General features: G+C 54.0%; 1 protein-coding gene across 1 annotated transcript in view; it reads right to left on the bottom strand.

Annotated features, from left to right (window-relative positions):
- The window catches only part of BACE2 (beta-secretase 2), a 90,668-nt gene that overhangs the window by 51,289 nt on the left and 24,753 nt on the right, over nt 1-14,626 (bottom strand). The window contains exon 2 of the mRNA XM_025863457.2: nt 2,359-2,447. Within this exon, the coding sequence (XP_025719242.1) occupies nt 2,359-2,447 (89 nt within the window). The remainder of the gene's footprint in view (nt 1-2,358; nt 2,448-14,626) is intronic.

Here is a 14,626-nt window from a genome sequence, read left to right as displayed (position 1 = left end):
TACTCATCCACAGGGTTAAATCAGCACACTTGACTCTAACGTGACTATACACATCTCTCGAACTTTGGCTTTGCTCTGTCTCATGCGTCTGCAGATCCGTGATGAAAGACAACTACGCGGAAAAACCACTAAAGATACGGCCAAGCCTCAAGCATGCGTGTTCTGAGCCCCATGGCATGTGTGGGGACGCTGGGTACCTATGGGGACCACGGCCCTACAGTGGGAAAGACGGAGGGCTAGGATTGCTTTGCCACCAAAGTAACATTTTTTTACGCACTCTGAATACACATTGCATTTTCCAGAAATGCAACTAAATTAGGGGAAGGTGGTACTTTTGGGGGGAAACTTTACCAAGATTCTTCACCTATCTGGAAAATCACATCACCAACCCAAGCTGCTGTGGGGGTCTGAGTCTACTTCGACCCCCTTCTATCAGTCTGCACTGGGTGCTGCAAGCCCTCCGGGCCGCTCATGGCCCCCCCACTGCAGACGACCCAGAGCATGCCCATATCAAGGTCCTGACTACCGTTCCCCTGCCTGACCTCTTCATTCTCCCAAGTACCACAGTAGGGCGTCTAGACTTAGGTACGTAGGCAAGTGATGTTACCTTTGCATTTCATTCAGGGCACTACAGAGTACCGGCTATAAGGACGGGGTGCCGGGGCTGACGGTCTGAGAACTGCTAACCTAGAAGCTGGAACCTGGACAAGTATCTTCCCCTCCTGGACCTCCCGTGCGACATGAGTTAAGATCAAGGTCAGGACCAACCCGAAGCTCTGCTCCATGACGAAGCAGTCCAGAGTGAGCAGCCTGGGGATGGGCGGCCGTTGGGGGGGCAGAGAACGTGGACGGACCACCCATCAGAACGGGGAGGGGCAGAGGGTAGCCCCCCGCCCCCTGCACACAAACAGAAACAGCCCTGCCCCCACTGCACATGTGCCTGGCCGGGAAGCTCACCCGGAATGTCAATGATGAAACGGTTATCAATACACTGAGTTACACACTAAGCTGCAGGCTCTTCGGAGACCACACCTCTTGCACCGCAAAACAGAGACCAAGATGCACTCCCGGGAGAAGACAGACGGGCACTCCTCCCACACGGGGCAAGCTAGGCTGCCTTGTTAAAGTTGCCTGCAATTTCCAGAAGCTTCCCAGTCGTTCTCTTCCCCTAGCGAGAGTTGGGGTCTGTTCCCTGGAACAGAGACTGTGGATGAGGCAAGTGAGCAGGGAGTTTAATGGGGCCGCTCTGAGAAAGCAAACCATGTCAGCTTATTCGTTTTATCTGTTTGAGTTTCAGTTGGAGGGTCACAAACACAGATGTGAAAGTAACACGTGCATCTGGAAGGCAGGGCTCTGGCCCAACGGGCTCCCCGGGAGCCGAACGCCACCACAAGGCCCTGGCGGCTGTGTCCGGAGCCCACCCCTGGCTCCCCGAGGCCCAGACCATGCAGAGACAGCCGTCCGGGCTTCACTCCGGTCTCACATCCCCGCCCTGTGACAGAGGTGCGGAGCCCGGTCCCAGGTCTCAGTGCTTTGTGCTCCTTCCTACGTGAGCCACAGATTCCTCGCACCAGAAACCCTGCTCCCACAGAAGTGGTTTCGATGAACCACACCGTGACCACTACTGAACTTCCAAGAACCCAGGCGCTGCCCAGGGCAGCCTCACGCTCACACCGAATGCCCCTCTCCCTCTGCTAGCCCACCGCCACTTCAGGACTCGAGGCCTCAATGACCATCAAAGGACTGTGTGCTCTCTGCAATCAGGTGTAACTTCACAACATCCAGCTGACTCGAAATTTCAGGAAGTAAATGTCATAAGAACGTACCACAGCTATTAGGAGACTCCTCCTATGGATTTCCCTGGAAGGAACCCATACGGATACAAACACACATCCACCAGTCACAGAAAAACACACAACCATTCACACACACACACACACACACACACAAATATATATACACATACAAATACCTACATAAACACAGATGTCTACAGAAATATGCACAACCATATTTACATATGCAAATTATCTACACATACGCACAAATACATACATACGCGCAAATATATACACAATCGTATACACACAAATATACACACGACCACAAACACATGCAAATACCTACACATACAAATATTTACACACATATGCACAGATGTCTACCACAAACCTATACAAATACGCACACAATCATCTACAAGTCCACACAGATAGCTACACGTACACAAAAATATATACACACACAGATCCCCCTTAAAACGGCAAGACTTTCGGCTTCTCCTGTTCCAGTGTATTCTTGAGCACTGGTGTGGTGCCCCGAAACCCCGCCGCGCCCAGCCACGCCCCCGTCACTCACCTCTCTGCGTCAAAGTACGAGTCTATGTAAGAGTCCGGGGCACCTGCCACGGCGAAGTTGCTGCTTCCAGTGTCAACGAGAATCTGCAGCTTTTATTTGTAAGGGGAAAAAATAGACACTATCAGGTTACTTGAATAAGGCAACACTCTTGAATAAATCTTTCAAAAACGAAGCACCAAGAACAATGTATTACTCGGAAAAAAACTTGTATTGATTAGAAATTTTTTTTAAAAGCTGCTTTGAAACTGAAATCTGAACACAGTCCATTAAGAAGCTTACAGCACAGAGGGGGATCCGTTTTGCTTCAGATATACAAGAGGCCCTTACAAGAAGCTAAATTCAGCAAAATAATGATTTCCTTTTTAAGCCACCGGCACTTGCTCCGAGGCAGAGCCCTGTCCCACCCCAGGCTGTCTCCCTGCCTTTCCAATCTCACCTGGAAATCCTGACCCGGGGTGGGGGCCCTGCCCAGGATGCCCCCACAGCCTCCCCCTGGAAGCTGGCATTCCCTCATCTGTGCCCCACAGCACCTGGGGACACCTGTCACACGTGTCATTTCTTGGTTTTAATGACTTTGAATTTACATACAATAACAATGCAAGATCTTTGCTTTTCCACCGGTGGGCTCTGGCATGGTCTGCACCCAAAGCAAGAGACAGACATTTCTATTATTCCCAAAAGCTCGTTTCCTGCCCCCTTTCCAGGCAACCCCTCCCGTTCCTCAGAGGCAAGCACCTTCTGACTTGCTTGCCATGGACTGGACAGTATATCAACATAGGTGGGTTTGTTCTTTTGCCCGGCAGGGTAGGGGGCATCTCGCTTCTTCTGATCAACAGGTTTCTGAGCTCCTCTCCTGCAGTGATGTGTGCTGAGACTTGTCCTACAGCTGAGCAGTATTCCTCACACGGACAACGTCTGTCCTCCTCAATGGGCACTGGGGTTGCTTCTGGTTTCAGCCTTTTGGGCACAAGGCTGGTACGGATGTTCTTGTAGAACTCATTCTGTGGATGTCTGTTTCCATTGCTTTTGGGTAGATACCTAGGGCTCTAACTTGATGGATCATAGAGTAAGTGTATTTTTAATGTTGTTTTAATTCCAAACACCTCTCCAAAGGAGACAATACCAAGTTACACTCCCACGGTCCATTGTTCCTCTGGTTCATCTGCTCCAAATCCGCCTCCAATTTGGCATCGCTGGTTGTTTTTCTGACAGCCAGTCTGGTGTGCGTGGACTGGGACCTCCCTGGGGACCAGTGGCCCGAGCCACCACACTGTATGTGAATCGCTGTCCACCCCCCCACCCCCGGCAAGCAGTGATGTCCATGGGCAGGGCGTGCTCAGCATCATCCCAAGTCCGGACGCATAGCCCGTTGTACACACAACGAGGAAACCTTTCAGAAGTAAACACAGAACGTGCAGATAAGACCCCAGAGGTTGGAAATCAAGTTTAAAAAGCTGTAGATAAGGAAATCCAGGTGGGTAAGTTTCTACCTAGAATTCTCTCCACACTCCCGCCGCTGCTCTGGTCAAACCCTCAGTTTTGCCAAAACCCGTGTTTTCTGTCCTTCTCTTACTTGGACACCCCCCCCCTCCAGCAGGATGTCCCTCAGTCAGCCACTCTGTCCTTCTGGAAACTTCTGGAAATACGGTCTTTGCTTTCGATTCCAGGACACGGCACAGCCAGTGTCCCTCCAAGTGTTCCTCCAACGTCTGCACCTGCCCACTTCAGCCTGCTGGGGCTTCTCTTCCCTCTTGGGGACCAGAGTTTCCCACTGGTCAGCCCTGCGACCACTTCTGGGCACCAGGCACACGGTCCCCGTGGTGACCTCACCGAGTCACCTGGCTTTCTGTGCCCTCCACCCACCTGTGACTCCCTGCGTCTCCCACCTGGGCCGCCCCTGAGCTCCAGGCCTTCCCTACTCCACACCTCCACTTGGGATGTCCAACAGCCGTCTGTTAGCCGTTGAACTGTGTCCCAAGAAGACACACTGGAGTCCTGGCCCCCCCGGGACCTGTGAATGTGGCCAGACTTGGAAAACAGGGTCTTTGCAGATGTCAACAAGGTGAGACTGTTAGGGTGGCCCTCATCCAACAGGACTGGTGTCCTCCTAAGAGGAAAACACCACGAGAAGACGCAGACACACAGGGAGAAGGCCATGTGACAGAGGCAGATGCTGGAGTGACGCGGACGCAGGCCACGGTGCTCCGAAGACGGGCGGCCACCACCAGGACCAGGAGATGCAAGGACAGACTCTCCCCGGGGTCCCAGAGGGAGGTCGGCCCTGCGGCCACCTTGATGTCAGACCTCTGGCCTCCGGACCGTGAGAGGGGACATTTCTGCGTTAGACCACCCGGTCTGCACGTCACCATGACAGCCCCAGGGAACAAACACACCATCTCAAGTCTGCCGTGTCTGGAACTGACCTCCCAGCACGCCCAGACGCTCCAATCTCTTTAATGGTGGCTCCATCATGTCGGCTCAGGCCGCCCAGCTTGGCGACACCATCTGCGCTTCTCTCCCTTGCATCCCCATGTCCGGCCCATCAGGAAGGTGCGCCACCGCCTCCTCCAGGCTGTACTCCGTGCCCTCCCACTTCTCACTACCGCTGCTGGGACCAACATGGCCCGTGGCATGATTGTCTCTTGCTCAGCCGGTGTCCCTGCTTCTTCCATGGGTCCACTCCAACCACTGGCCACCATGACCCTGCAAAAGCATACGTCACAGTGCGCCACTCGCCGGTGCCCCGACTTCACTCCACCTCTACCACGCTGACCGCCAAGCTGTTCCGTGGACAGTGCAGACGCTCTACTGGGGCCTTCCCCCGCCCCCACCCCTGGGGTCCGTACCAGTGTAGACTGCTCTTGCAGGGTCCTCGTACGCACATTCTCTCTCTTCCTCCAGTGCCCCCTTCTGAATGGAATCCGCAGCCCTGCGGGCACCCCCTCCGCTTCGACGCCACTCATCACCTCCTGGTATAACCACAGCGACGGTGGACAGCTAACTCCTACTACGTGCCAGGGACTCCTTACAGTGCTTCGAATACACTAACCTGTTTAATCCTCACGAGGCCCTTCTGAGGGCAGCGCCACCATCACCCCCATTTCACAGGGCAGTCTGGCGCCGAGGGGCGGACCTGCCCAACCACGCTGGGGTGAGTAGCGGGGCTGGGTCTGAACCCACACTGCCTTCCTCCAAACGCATTCTTGTAACCCACCTACCGCTCCCTAGGCTCCAGGAGCCCTCCGTTATTCCCTCCAGCCCACCAGCATGTGCCCTCTCTGGCGGGGATTCGGGCCGTTTTGTTCTCTGCTCTGTCCCCAGTGCCCAGAACAGGGCCAGGCACAGAGCAGACACTCAAATATTTGTTGAATGAACAGCTAAGGGATTCTCAAAGGTAAAGTCAAAGACACTAACCTTTCTCTTGGTAGAAGGACATTCTAGATTCGGGAAAAGATAAACAAGGTGCCGTTGGTATGCCTGAACCTGCCGTGCGCGGGCTCCCCAGATGCTCAGTTGTGGGCTGCCAGCCATCAGATAGCAAACCCAGCTGCTGCATCCCTGATCCAAGGAGCTCACCCGCCTTCCCTGCAGGAGGCTGTGGAAATGGCGGGGAATCGTCCTGGGAGCGCCTGCCCTAGAGCTCTGGGCACAACAAATGCATCACCATGTCTTCTCAAACCAGAGCCTATTCTGTGAGCCCAGAGGGTGTCCTTCCCACCACTGAACATCCCGTCCGTGCCACCTGCAGGGATGGCGGGGACACATATCTGGGGACTAAGGCCTGACGTGAACCTAAAATGCACTAAATAGGGGCACCTGGGTGGCTCAGTCGGTTAAGTGTCTGCCTGTTCAGCTCATCGTCTTGGGGTCCTAGGATGGAGCCCCGTGTTGGGCTCCCTGCTCAGTGGGGAGCCTGCTTCTCCCTCTGGCCCTCCCTGCTCATGCTCTCTCTCTCTCACTCTCTCTCAAATAAATAAAATCTTAAAAAAAAAAAGCACTAAATAAAGAGATGATAAAAGTCACTTTATATGCCTTAGCTTTAGGAGGTGAATTCTGCGCTTCATCCGCATTTACTAACACAGAGTCACTCGCAAAGGTGCAAGATCTCACTCCCCCACAGAGAGGTGTGGGTATTTCAGAGAGCGTGCAGCTTGAATAAAAATTATCTGGTTCCCTATTCAAATAGTTGATGCCCAACAGCCCTGAGCTCCCAAACCACAACGTGAATCGGACTGCATGTGAATTTCTCATAAACGTACAAAGGTGTGCCAAGAAGCCTGCATGTCCTCGGATTTGACGGGAGAGGAAATGGCGATGCGGAGGGATCCCCCGTGCATCCAGCAGTCTGAGCCGGTAACCAGGGCTTAGGAGCTCCGTGCGCAGGTCAGTTGGATGGGCCAGATTTTCCTACAGGACAGAGTTCTCTGCTCCTAGACACGCTCCTGTTCGTGGCTTACCACAATATGATCCTTAAAGTGGGTGTATCAGAATCTCTGGGTGGGTTTTGTGTTTTGTTTTGTTTTTTAAAGTAGCTTCCCCTGCCCTGTGTGGAGCTCCCAAAGCGGGGGGGGGGGGGGGGGGGAGGGCTTGAACTCCCTACCCTGAGATCAAGACCTGAACTGAGATCGGGAATCAGACGCTTAACTGACTAAGCCACCCAGGCGCCCTTCTGTGAGGGTTTTTTTTTTTTTTTTTTAAATACCCTCAACTTCAATTCTTTTAAGAAACGAGTTCATCCCCCGTACATCCAATCAGATACATTTTTCTTAATCCTTTGGCTTCCCATGCCACATTTCCATGAACCCCTGGTGGTGACTGATAACAACCTCCAGCACCTCTGCCCTCCAGAGGAGAGACTAGACTCCACCTCTCCTCCCAGGCTGGTTCCCCATCCTGGGGGCTTTCCAAGAGCCAGCTCATTAAGTCACTCAGGTGTGGCCCAAAGGGGCTGGCTATGCACCACAGAAGATGCCTTTATCAGTCCTCTCCCTGCGGGAATGCCTGGGGTTTCAGGAGCTCCGCCGGGAACTGGAATAAGACCAAATACAGATTTCTTCTTAAAAGTCACAGTATCACAAACGGCCAATGTGAAAACAGCAAGGATGGGACCTTTACCCATTCTGGGAATGCAGTTCCAAATGCAGCCTGTCAAGCACCAAGGCTTTTGTCCCAAGAGCAGACACCGGGTCCAAGTGGACATAAGCTCATCCATGGAACTCACAGGGCCCTGCATCCAGATTTCAAGGGTTCCTGGAGGCAAGAGGAGCTTTTCAAGTTGCCTAGATGAAAGCGCAGAGAGGCAAAGGAGAAGAAAAGGCAACAGGACTCCTTCATGAGCCAATCAGGCAATTCCACTCCTTTAAAAGCAGAGAGTGTGGCTGAGTTTATGTGGCAAGGCACCTCAACCACCCGAAAAATACAAAACCAAACGAGACACCAATTGTACAATGGTGAGGAATACTTCATCGGTCATTAGAAGTCACAATCAAAGCTCTAGCCTCTAACATGAGCATCCTTCCTGCCCACGCTCGTGGCCAGTCAGGAGAGCGCGTCGTCTCTGTGAGTGTCTCTGGGTCTCCACGCACCCGGCCACCAGCAGGTCGTGTGCAGAAAGGCCAGCCGCTGGGGCATCCCACCTCCCCACCAAATGCTCCTGCACAACACGGCGTGGTCAGAGGGACACAAGACTACTGTCCTGGGCATAACGGCCCAAGTGACCAAGGCCTTTCTGGGCAGATGTTCCCCCCACGGCCTCCACATCATATCAGACCCGAGAGCTTTCATACACCCCCACCCATACCTCTACCACGACGCACAATGTCCCCTTTTGCAGAGGCAGGGGTCAGGAACGCAGAGAAAGTTGCACCAGAACACAGACTGCATCAACTTACACGCAGACAACTCCAAACCATCCAGGCTTTCAGTACGACCCTCTCTTTCCCAGCTAGTTCAGCAGGGGCTGGCTCACAAGAAAATTCAATTCAGAGGCGCGGCTTGGCAAAGCTGGCCACCCCAGTTGTTCCTAGAGCTTATGATCTGAGGAGAGAAATCGCCCCAAGAGATGAGGCAGCCCAAAGTCAGGCAAAGGATGGATGTCCAGGGTAAACACTTGGTTGCCTTTCAGGTGCACAGCAAACAAGCCAACACCTTTTTCTGTGAGCCAATGCTGGAAGCCATGCGTGTTGACTTCTTGCCAGAGCCAAGCCTCCCATCGGGAAGGAGTCTGAACCATAGAAGAAGAAGCTTAGCGCCCCCTGCCCTATACATTTCACCCCATCTGCTCTGAAAGGACTGAACCTCCGAGGCTCTGGGTGCAGGCCGCCTCTTAGCCTGTCTCCATGCACCTGCCGGATCCTCTGCAGGTTCCTTCATCCCGAACTTCCAGAATCATCTCCTGCTTCCTTGGGTTGAAGTCCACACACACGATGGTCTAACCCCAGAACACATCGCTCAGCCCCATCAAGGGACAATGAAAATGCACGCATGGTGTCCTCAAATCCGAGGAATGTTTGCATTCTCAAAACACAACTGGAAATGACTTAGAAGTGCTGGAGAGAGACAACGTTCCCACCTTACACCGGGGTGCAGATGTGCAGCCCGGAGGTGCGAGTCGTCTTCCCTCCCTACGCTGGGGAACTCGTGTTCCATTTCTTCTAGAACACAGCAATGTGTGACGAGCTGGGGCCTGTGTTCCGAGGGCCCTCCTGAGGGAAAGCAGCAGACACGGCCCTGCAGAGCTAGGCACCCAGCAGAGAGGACTGAAATATCCACAGGTCTGTCTTCAAAAGCTGCCTGTGGTCCAGGTCAAAAGGCCCAGGAAGGTCCAGAACAGCAGGAGTTGACAAGTTTTTGTCACTTCTTAGAATCAGCAAAAACCCAAACACACTCCCCAGAGCTTCTGCCCTTAGTCCCTGTCACAGGCAAGCATCAGTGAGTCTAGCTCCTGTCTGGATTCCTCACCTCCCTTCCCCTGCTCAACCTGCTGAGGTGGGGCTTTTGTCCAGGCTTCAGGCCTGCCAGCCTCCCCGGGGACCTCCCAGGTCTCTGCCTGCTGAGGAGCCTGTAAGCAGCACTGGCCACTACTGACCAGCCCCCCTGGGAGCGTCAGAAACACCACCTTCCTGCTTTCGCCCCTGCAGATTATCTCCCTCCTCTGTGCTCTTGGAAACACCTTACAAATCATTCCTAGAATTCTGTGTCCCCAGCCCCTAGTGCACCATTTCCATGCTGGAGGGAGTCCAACAGTCTTCTCCAGATGACGTGCCCCCAGCACAGGGGGCCCTGCAGGAGGGTGGGCCCTGGTGTGGTTCTGCTCTTCATCGCCAGCACCATGGACAGCGCCCAGGGCATAGTAGGTGCTCGATAAAGCAACAGTTGCGGAATATACAAACGGGGGGGGCAGACAAACTTTTACTGGGTGGACACTAAGTGGCAGATCTGCATATTCTGAGCCAAAGAAATGTGTCTATTCATCTATAAGACAAGTCTGTACTGCACACCTATGAACTATACACAAAAGATCAAGAGGGCAAAAAGATCTTAGACCATCTATTCTAGAAGATGAGAGAAGATGTGTGAGAATCCTACTACCCCCAGCAAACACTCCCCTCTTAGACGTGTACTTCTTCAACAGTACCCTCCGGGCCCCCCACTCCCACCTGGACCCGCACAATGCCATTCTACAAAATAATCCTGCAACAAGGACAACTACTCTGCACCAGTTACAGTGGGTGGGAACTGGAGAGGTTTGGAATGTGAATGGGCAGTCTGTCTGCATGTCAGAGAGCTGCTGCTTCTGCACTTCGCTGAGCAGGGCGCAGGATCAAAGGGCACCCCACTGCTCACAGACCTGCGTCTGGGCAGGCTCCTTCTGCTTGTGCCTAGCTGTTCTGTGGCCTAGGAGGCGAGTGACAGTGTGCTCCCAGGGGTTGCTTGTGAGGGGTAAAAGCAGTCAGGTGAATGACCCGCTCCCCCGATGCAGGCTCTCAGGGAGCGAGCAATATCTCCTGGTGCTGAATCCACATGCACTTCTCAGCAGGAGACGGAAGACTGAGGTCAGTCCTCGGTGGCCACCAACATGAACTCCATGACACCTGAGGGACCTCTGGCCAAGGGCTGGTTCCCTGACTCTGCGAGTTTCTTCAGGACGTTCTCTTTAAGCTTGTTCTTGGGGACGGCCATATCCTCATGCCCTGCCTAGACAAAGCTCACTCATGTTTAAAATGGCACATTTTGTGGGGTTTGATTTTCCTCATTTTGCATTGGCCTGATTCTGACAGGCACTCCTGGAGGTCTCGATCTTTACTGGCCTCCCATTTCTCCAAATTGCCTACCTTTTCTTTCAACGAGCTTGTTAAGCTGCTGGAGGGCCAAACACATTTTCTGGTCTCTTTTCCACAGTTCCCATTAATGACTACAACTAACAGGAATTTGCTCATCACCTGACCTGCGGGGGGAAGAACACACATGAGCTGATACCTGGGAGGAGAGACAAAGGCACACCTGCCAAGAAGCTGGAAGACGTGGGAGGCCGTTCAAGAGGCCAAACTCCTGATACACATGTGCAAAGTACTTAGGTTTTCTGGAGATGGTGAGGGCGGGCTAACTTCATGTCCCAGCTGCTCTACCAAATAACCAAACACGTACCTCTTAAATATCCAAGGATAACCGAAGTTGGAATCCAAGATGAGGTTTTGGTGCCCACCCACGTGTCCTGGTACTTAGTTCAGGTTCCGGTTACTCTCTGTAGCCGCAAGAGCCAGAGGCTTCAGCGCCCAGGGCAGGCCTGTAGTGCCAGGGAGTGAACGCTCCTGGGAGCGCCCTCAACCCAAAATACACAACCGCTGATGGATGGAGTCCTCCGCCTGCTGGCTCCTCACGCAGACAGCTGGAGCCGCGCTCTGCCACCTCCCAGAAGTCCCAGCAGGGACGGGCTCCTTCCTGCCCCACTGCCTTGCCCCCACCAGTGTCTCAGGCCAGGGAGAACCAAGGGAAGGTGGACTCATGCATACGTTGCCTCATGCGCCCTCAAGACCAAATATCCTCAAACTCAAGAGAGCCTGATCGAAACAAAAACAGTGTGGCCAGGAAAGCGAAGAGCCTCGAGGGGCTCCGAATCATTTGACCATCCTACCACCAGCTGAAACCGACCAGGGGACCGTGCATGTCTGTCTCCCACTGTCTGTCCCTCCTCCATCTTCCATGGATGCACAGGGCAGTAACCTCACAGAAAGCCATTTGCTTGTTGCCACAGTAAGGTGAAATGTTGCACTGAAGAAAAGAAATGAGTTAGGCTCCTAGTTAGCGATTAGCAGCCAGAGATTTCTCAGACATCACTGTCTCTTTTTCAGCAGGTTAATAGATAGAAAAATTAGCAGATAATTTAAATAATGGCTCATTTAACACAACGATTCCTAATTACATTACCAGCCCATCTGCCGAAGGCTGCCGGCGCCCAGAACCCACGGCAGCGGCATTTCCGGCCCAGCTATGCAGGGCTGTTTGCCCACAGCTATTACACGTGATTACAGGCGCTGATCTTGTTAATCAGGTTCTTTCTATGCTTCAGTTCTGGAGATGAATCTCATTTACTTAAACACATCTTGTCAAGAAAGCAAGAGTAACTGCCACACGCCATTTCTCCACAATCTAAAATTAAGGGTGTTTTCTAAAGAAGGGAGAAAAAAAATCATTTTCAAAGGGCCCCACTTAACACAAACAGATGTTACAGTACTTAGCTAAGAGGGGCTTGATTATGCAATTTATTCGGGCCCCGTGTGCACGCACACTTGTGCTTTACTATTCCAATGAGGTTCGTACTAGAAAAACACATGTCAAGAGCCACGTGGATTCCCCGGCTCCCTTTGGGAAAATCAGCACCGCCACAAGCGGACAGCACAGTGAAAGATGTCCACGGAACACTCAGGGCTTGGCCGGTTAATTCTGGTGGTGGAGGTGGAGTGAGCAGAATCTGGGGTGCAGGAGGGCCGATGTGAGGGGGTCCCTGTTTTAAGAACCTAAGAGTCATGCATCCCCAAAACAGAATCCTCCTGGACACAGGAGTTACCATTCCCTCTGCAGTGACCACCCATCCCTGGGGGGGTGGGGTGGTTACTGCCGGGAGGGGGTGGTCCCTGAATTTTGAAACCTTCCGAGACAACCCATCCCTGTCAGGAAGACTGGAAAGGCGAAGAGGTGGGGGGGATTTTATCACACACCCACAGCCCAGGCCCCTAAGACGTGCTGGTAACCATGTCCATTCACAGGACCCTGGCTTCAAGTTCATTGTCTGCCTATGGTCCCAGGATACACTCTGTGCCTTCTCTAAAGCAGAGCCGCGTGACGAAGAGGGGCTTCACAGTCTGTTAGACCCGGGTCCGAGCACTGGCTTGGGCTCCTCTCGGCTGGCCACGGAGCCTCACACACTGTCTCTGGGCGCTGGTGTCCTCGTCATCCACCCGCAAAGTAGGATGATCAAGAGTGCTGTTCTGGGGGCACAGGCGAGAGCTTATGGGTGGTGCAGCCAGAAGAGTGCCTGGTACCCCGGGATGTTTTAATTTCTCAAACAGGGTGGCATGACTCTGTTTTTCCTCTTGTTTCAGGGCCGACTTTCAGCACAGGACTCACATCAAATTACCCCCCAGACTTTCATTCAGTCCCTGCTTTGCTGCTGGTCAGGACCCAGATCAGAGGTGGCATGCCTAAGCTCCAGAACGGGCACAGCGTCCTCAGCAGGCCCCCCAAGGGGCACTGTGGCTCGTCCCTGCAGCAGGTGACGCCCACAGGGACGTGACCATGTGCTGAAACACGGTGGGGGGGGTGACCCATGTGTCAGGAGCACCCACACACAGCTCAGACTCGAATCCCAGGGCCACCAAGGCTGTTTGCACTCCCCAGGCCTTTCTTCCCCACTCTGTTCCATGGGTGCCTGAGGTCCCCCACCCACCTCCTTTCCTCTGCCCTCCTCTTCCACGAGTCCGCGTGTCCGGTCTGTGGCTCCCCCCGAATCTCTCCTCAAGCCGTCCGTGTTCCCCTTCCTCCCCCCTTCCACCTCCTGGAGCATCCCGGCGGCTTCAGGTCAGCAGCTCTGAGCGCAGGGCTGAGCACGGCGCTCAGTAAAGGTTTGCTAAAGGAGTGAGTGGGGCCCTGTGGTCCCGAGAGATGGGAGCCAGTTAGCTCCAGCTCTCTGGGTGGGTTTTCCCAGGGTCTGATGCCCTGCCCAGGGTCTCCGGACGCAGTGACTCTCCTGGCTTCTCCTCCACGGCAACTCTGCTGCCTGTGCCTTACCCCCCGGGGCCACCGTGGTCTGGACACAGACTGGGCACGGGGCGGGGGGGGGGCGGAGGGGTGCGGCAGGACCCTCGGTGCCCTCCGGCTGTCAATGCTGAGCAAAGGTGACACTATTCAGGACCTCTCCCAGCGAGCGGCCTGCACAACACTGAAGCTCCTTCTTTCATACTCTTCTCCCAGCCAGCCCCTGGGAGCGCAGGAAAGCTGAAGACAGACCAGTTCCCACTGGTAGGAAGTCCATGAGCACCGCCCCTACCCCCAGAAGGCAAGAGAGTCCTCTAACCACCTGGGATTTTAAATACCCTTTTTGCCCTGTGGAAGACGCCGTGGGGGTAAATCTGTGTGGGCTGCCCCGCTGCAAGAGAGGTCACCTGCCCCCCACCCCCGGTCATGCCCTTCCTGGGGACAGCCACAGGTAAAGACTGAGTGATACTGGATAATAAGGGCCTGGCCATTTCTGCTCAAGTTGGGCTGACTCTGCAGGGTCCTTCTAGCTTTCGCGTGCCCTGTAGGGCAGCAGAGACTGTCCCCGGGCTCCATCACAGCGTGACCCCCACCGCCCACTCCTGCCTCCTTCTCCCCTTTCACGGGTGTGGACCCTAAGGGCATGCCACGAGCACCCACACACAGCCACACTCTGCCCAGAGCCTGCTCCCCGGAGCCCAGCCCACAACGCTGAACAGTGTTCCATGACGTGACTACTTCTCCAAGTGCTTCCCTCCGAAGACAACCTCAGCAGATGCCTAAGCCTGGTCTCCAAAGAAGAGGTCCGAGCCTGTCTCCCAAAGCAGACTGAGCGGATGCCCCCCCCCCCCGATGCATCAAAGGCCAGGGACGGAAGCCTCACAGTGAAGCAATCAGATCTGGTCTCCACTTTGCCACAAGCTGGCTGAACTGTGCCCTCAGTTTGGTCATCTATAAAATGGAGAGAATAATTTCAGCCTTCAAAATCACTGTGTCTAAGTTTAGCTTTGCTCTT

This window comes from Callorhinus ursinus, unplaced genomic scaffold (assembly GCF_003265705.2).
Source record: "Callorhinus ursinus isolate GAN/ISIS: 27379988/994484 unplaced genomic scaffold, GSC_fseal_2.0 scaffold75, whole genome shotgun sequence".
In the NCBI taxonomy this organism is placed as follows: domain Eukaryota; kingdom Metazoa; phylum Chordata; class Mammalia; order Carnivora; family Otariidae; genus Callorhinus; species Callorhinus ursinus.
The sequence above is the reverse complement of the archived record's forward strand: the minus strand, read 5'-3'. Positions and strand labels throughout refer to the sequence as shown.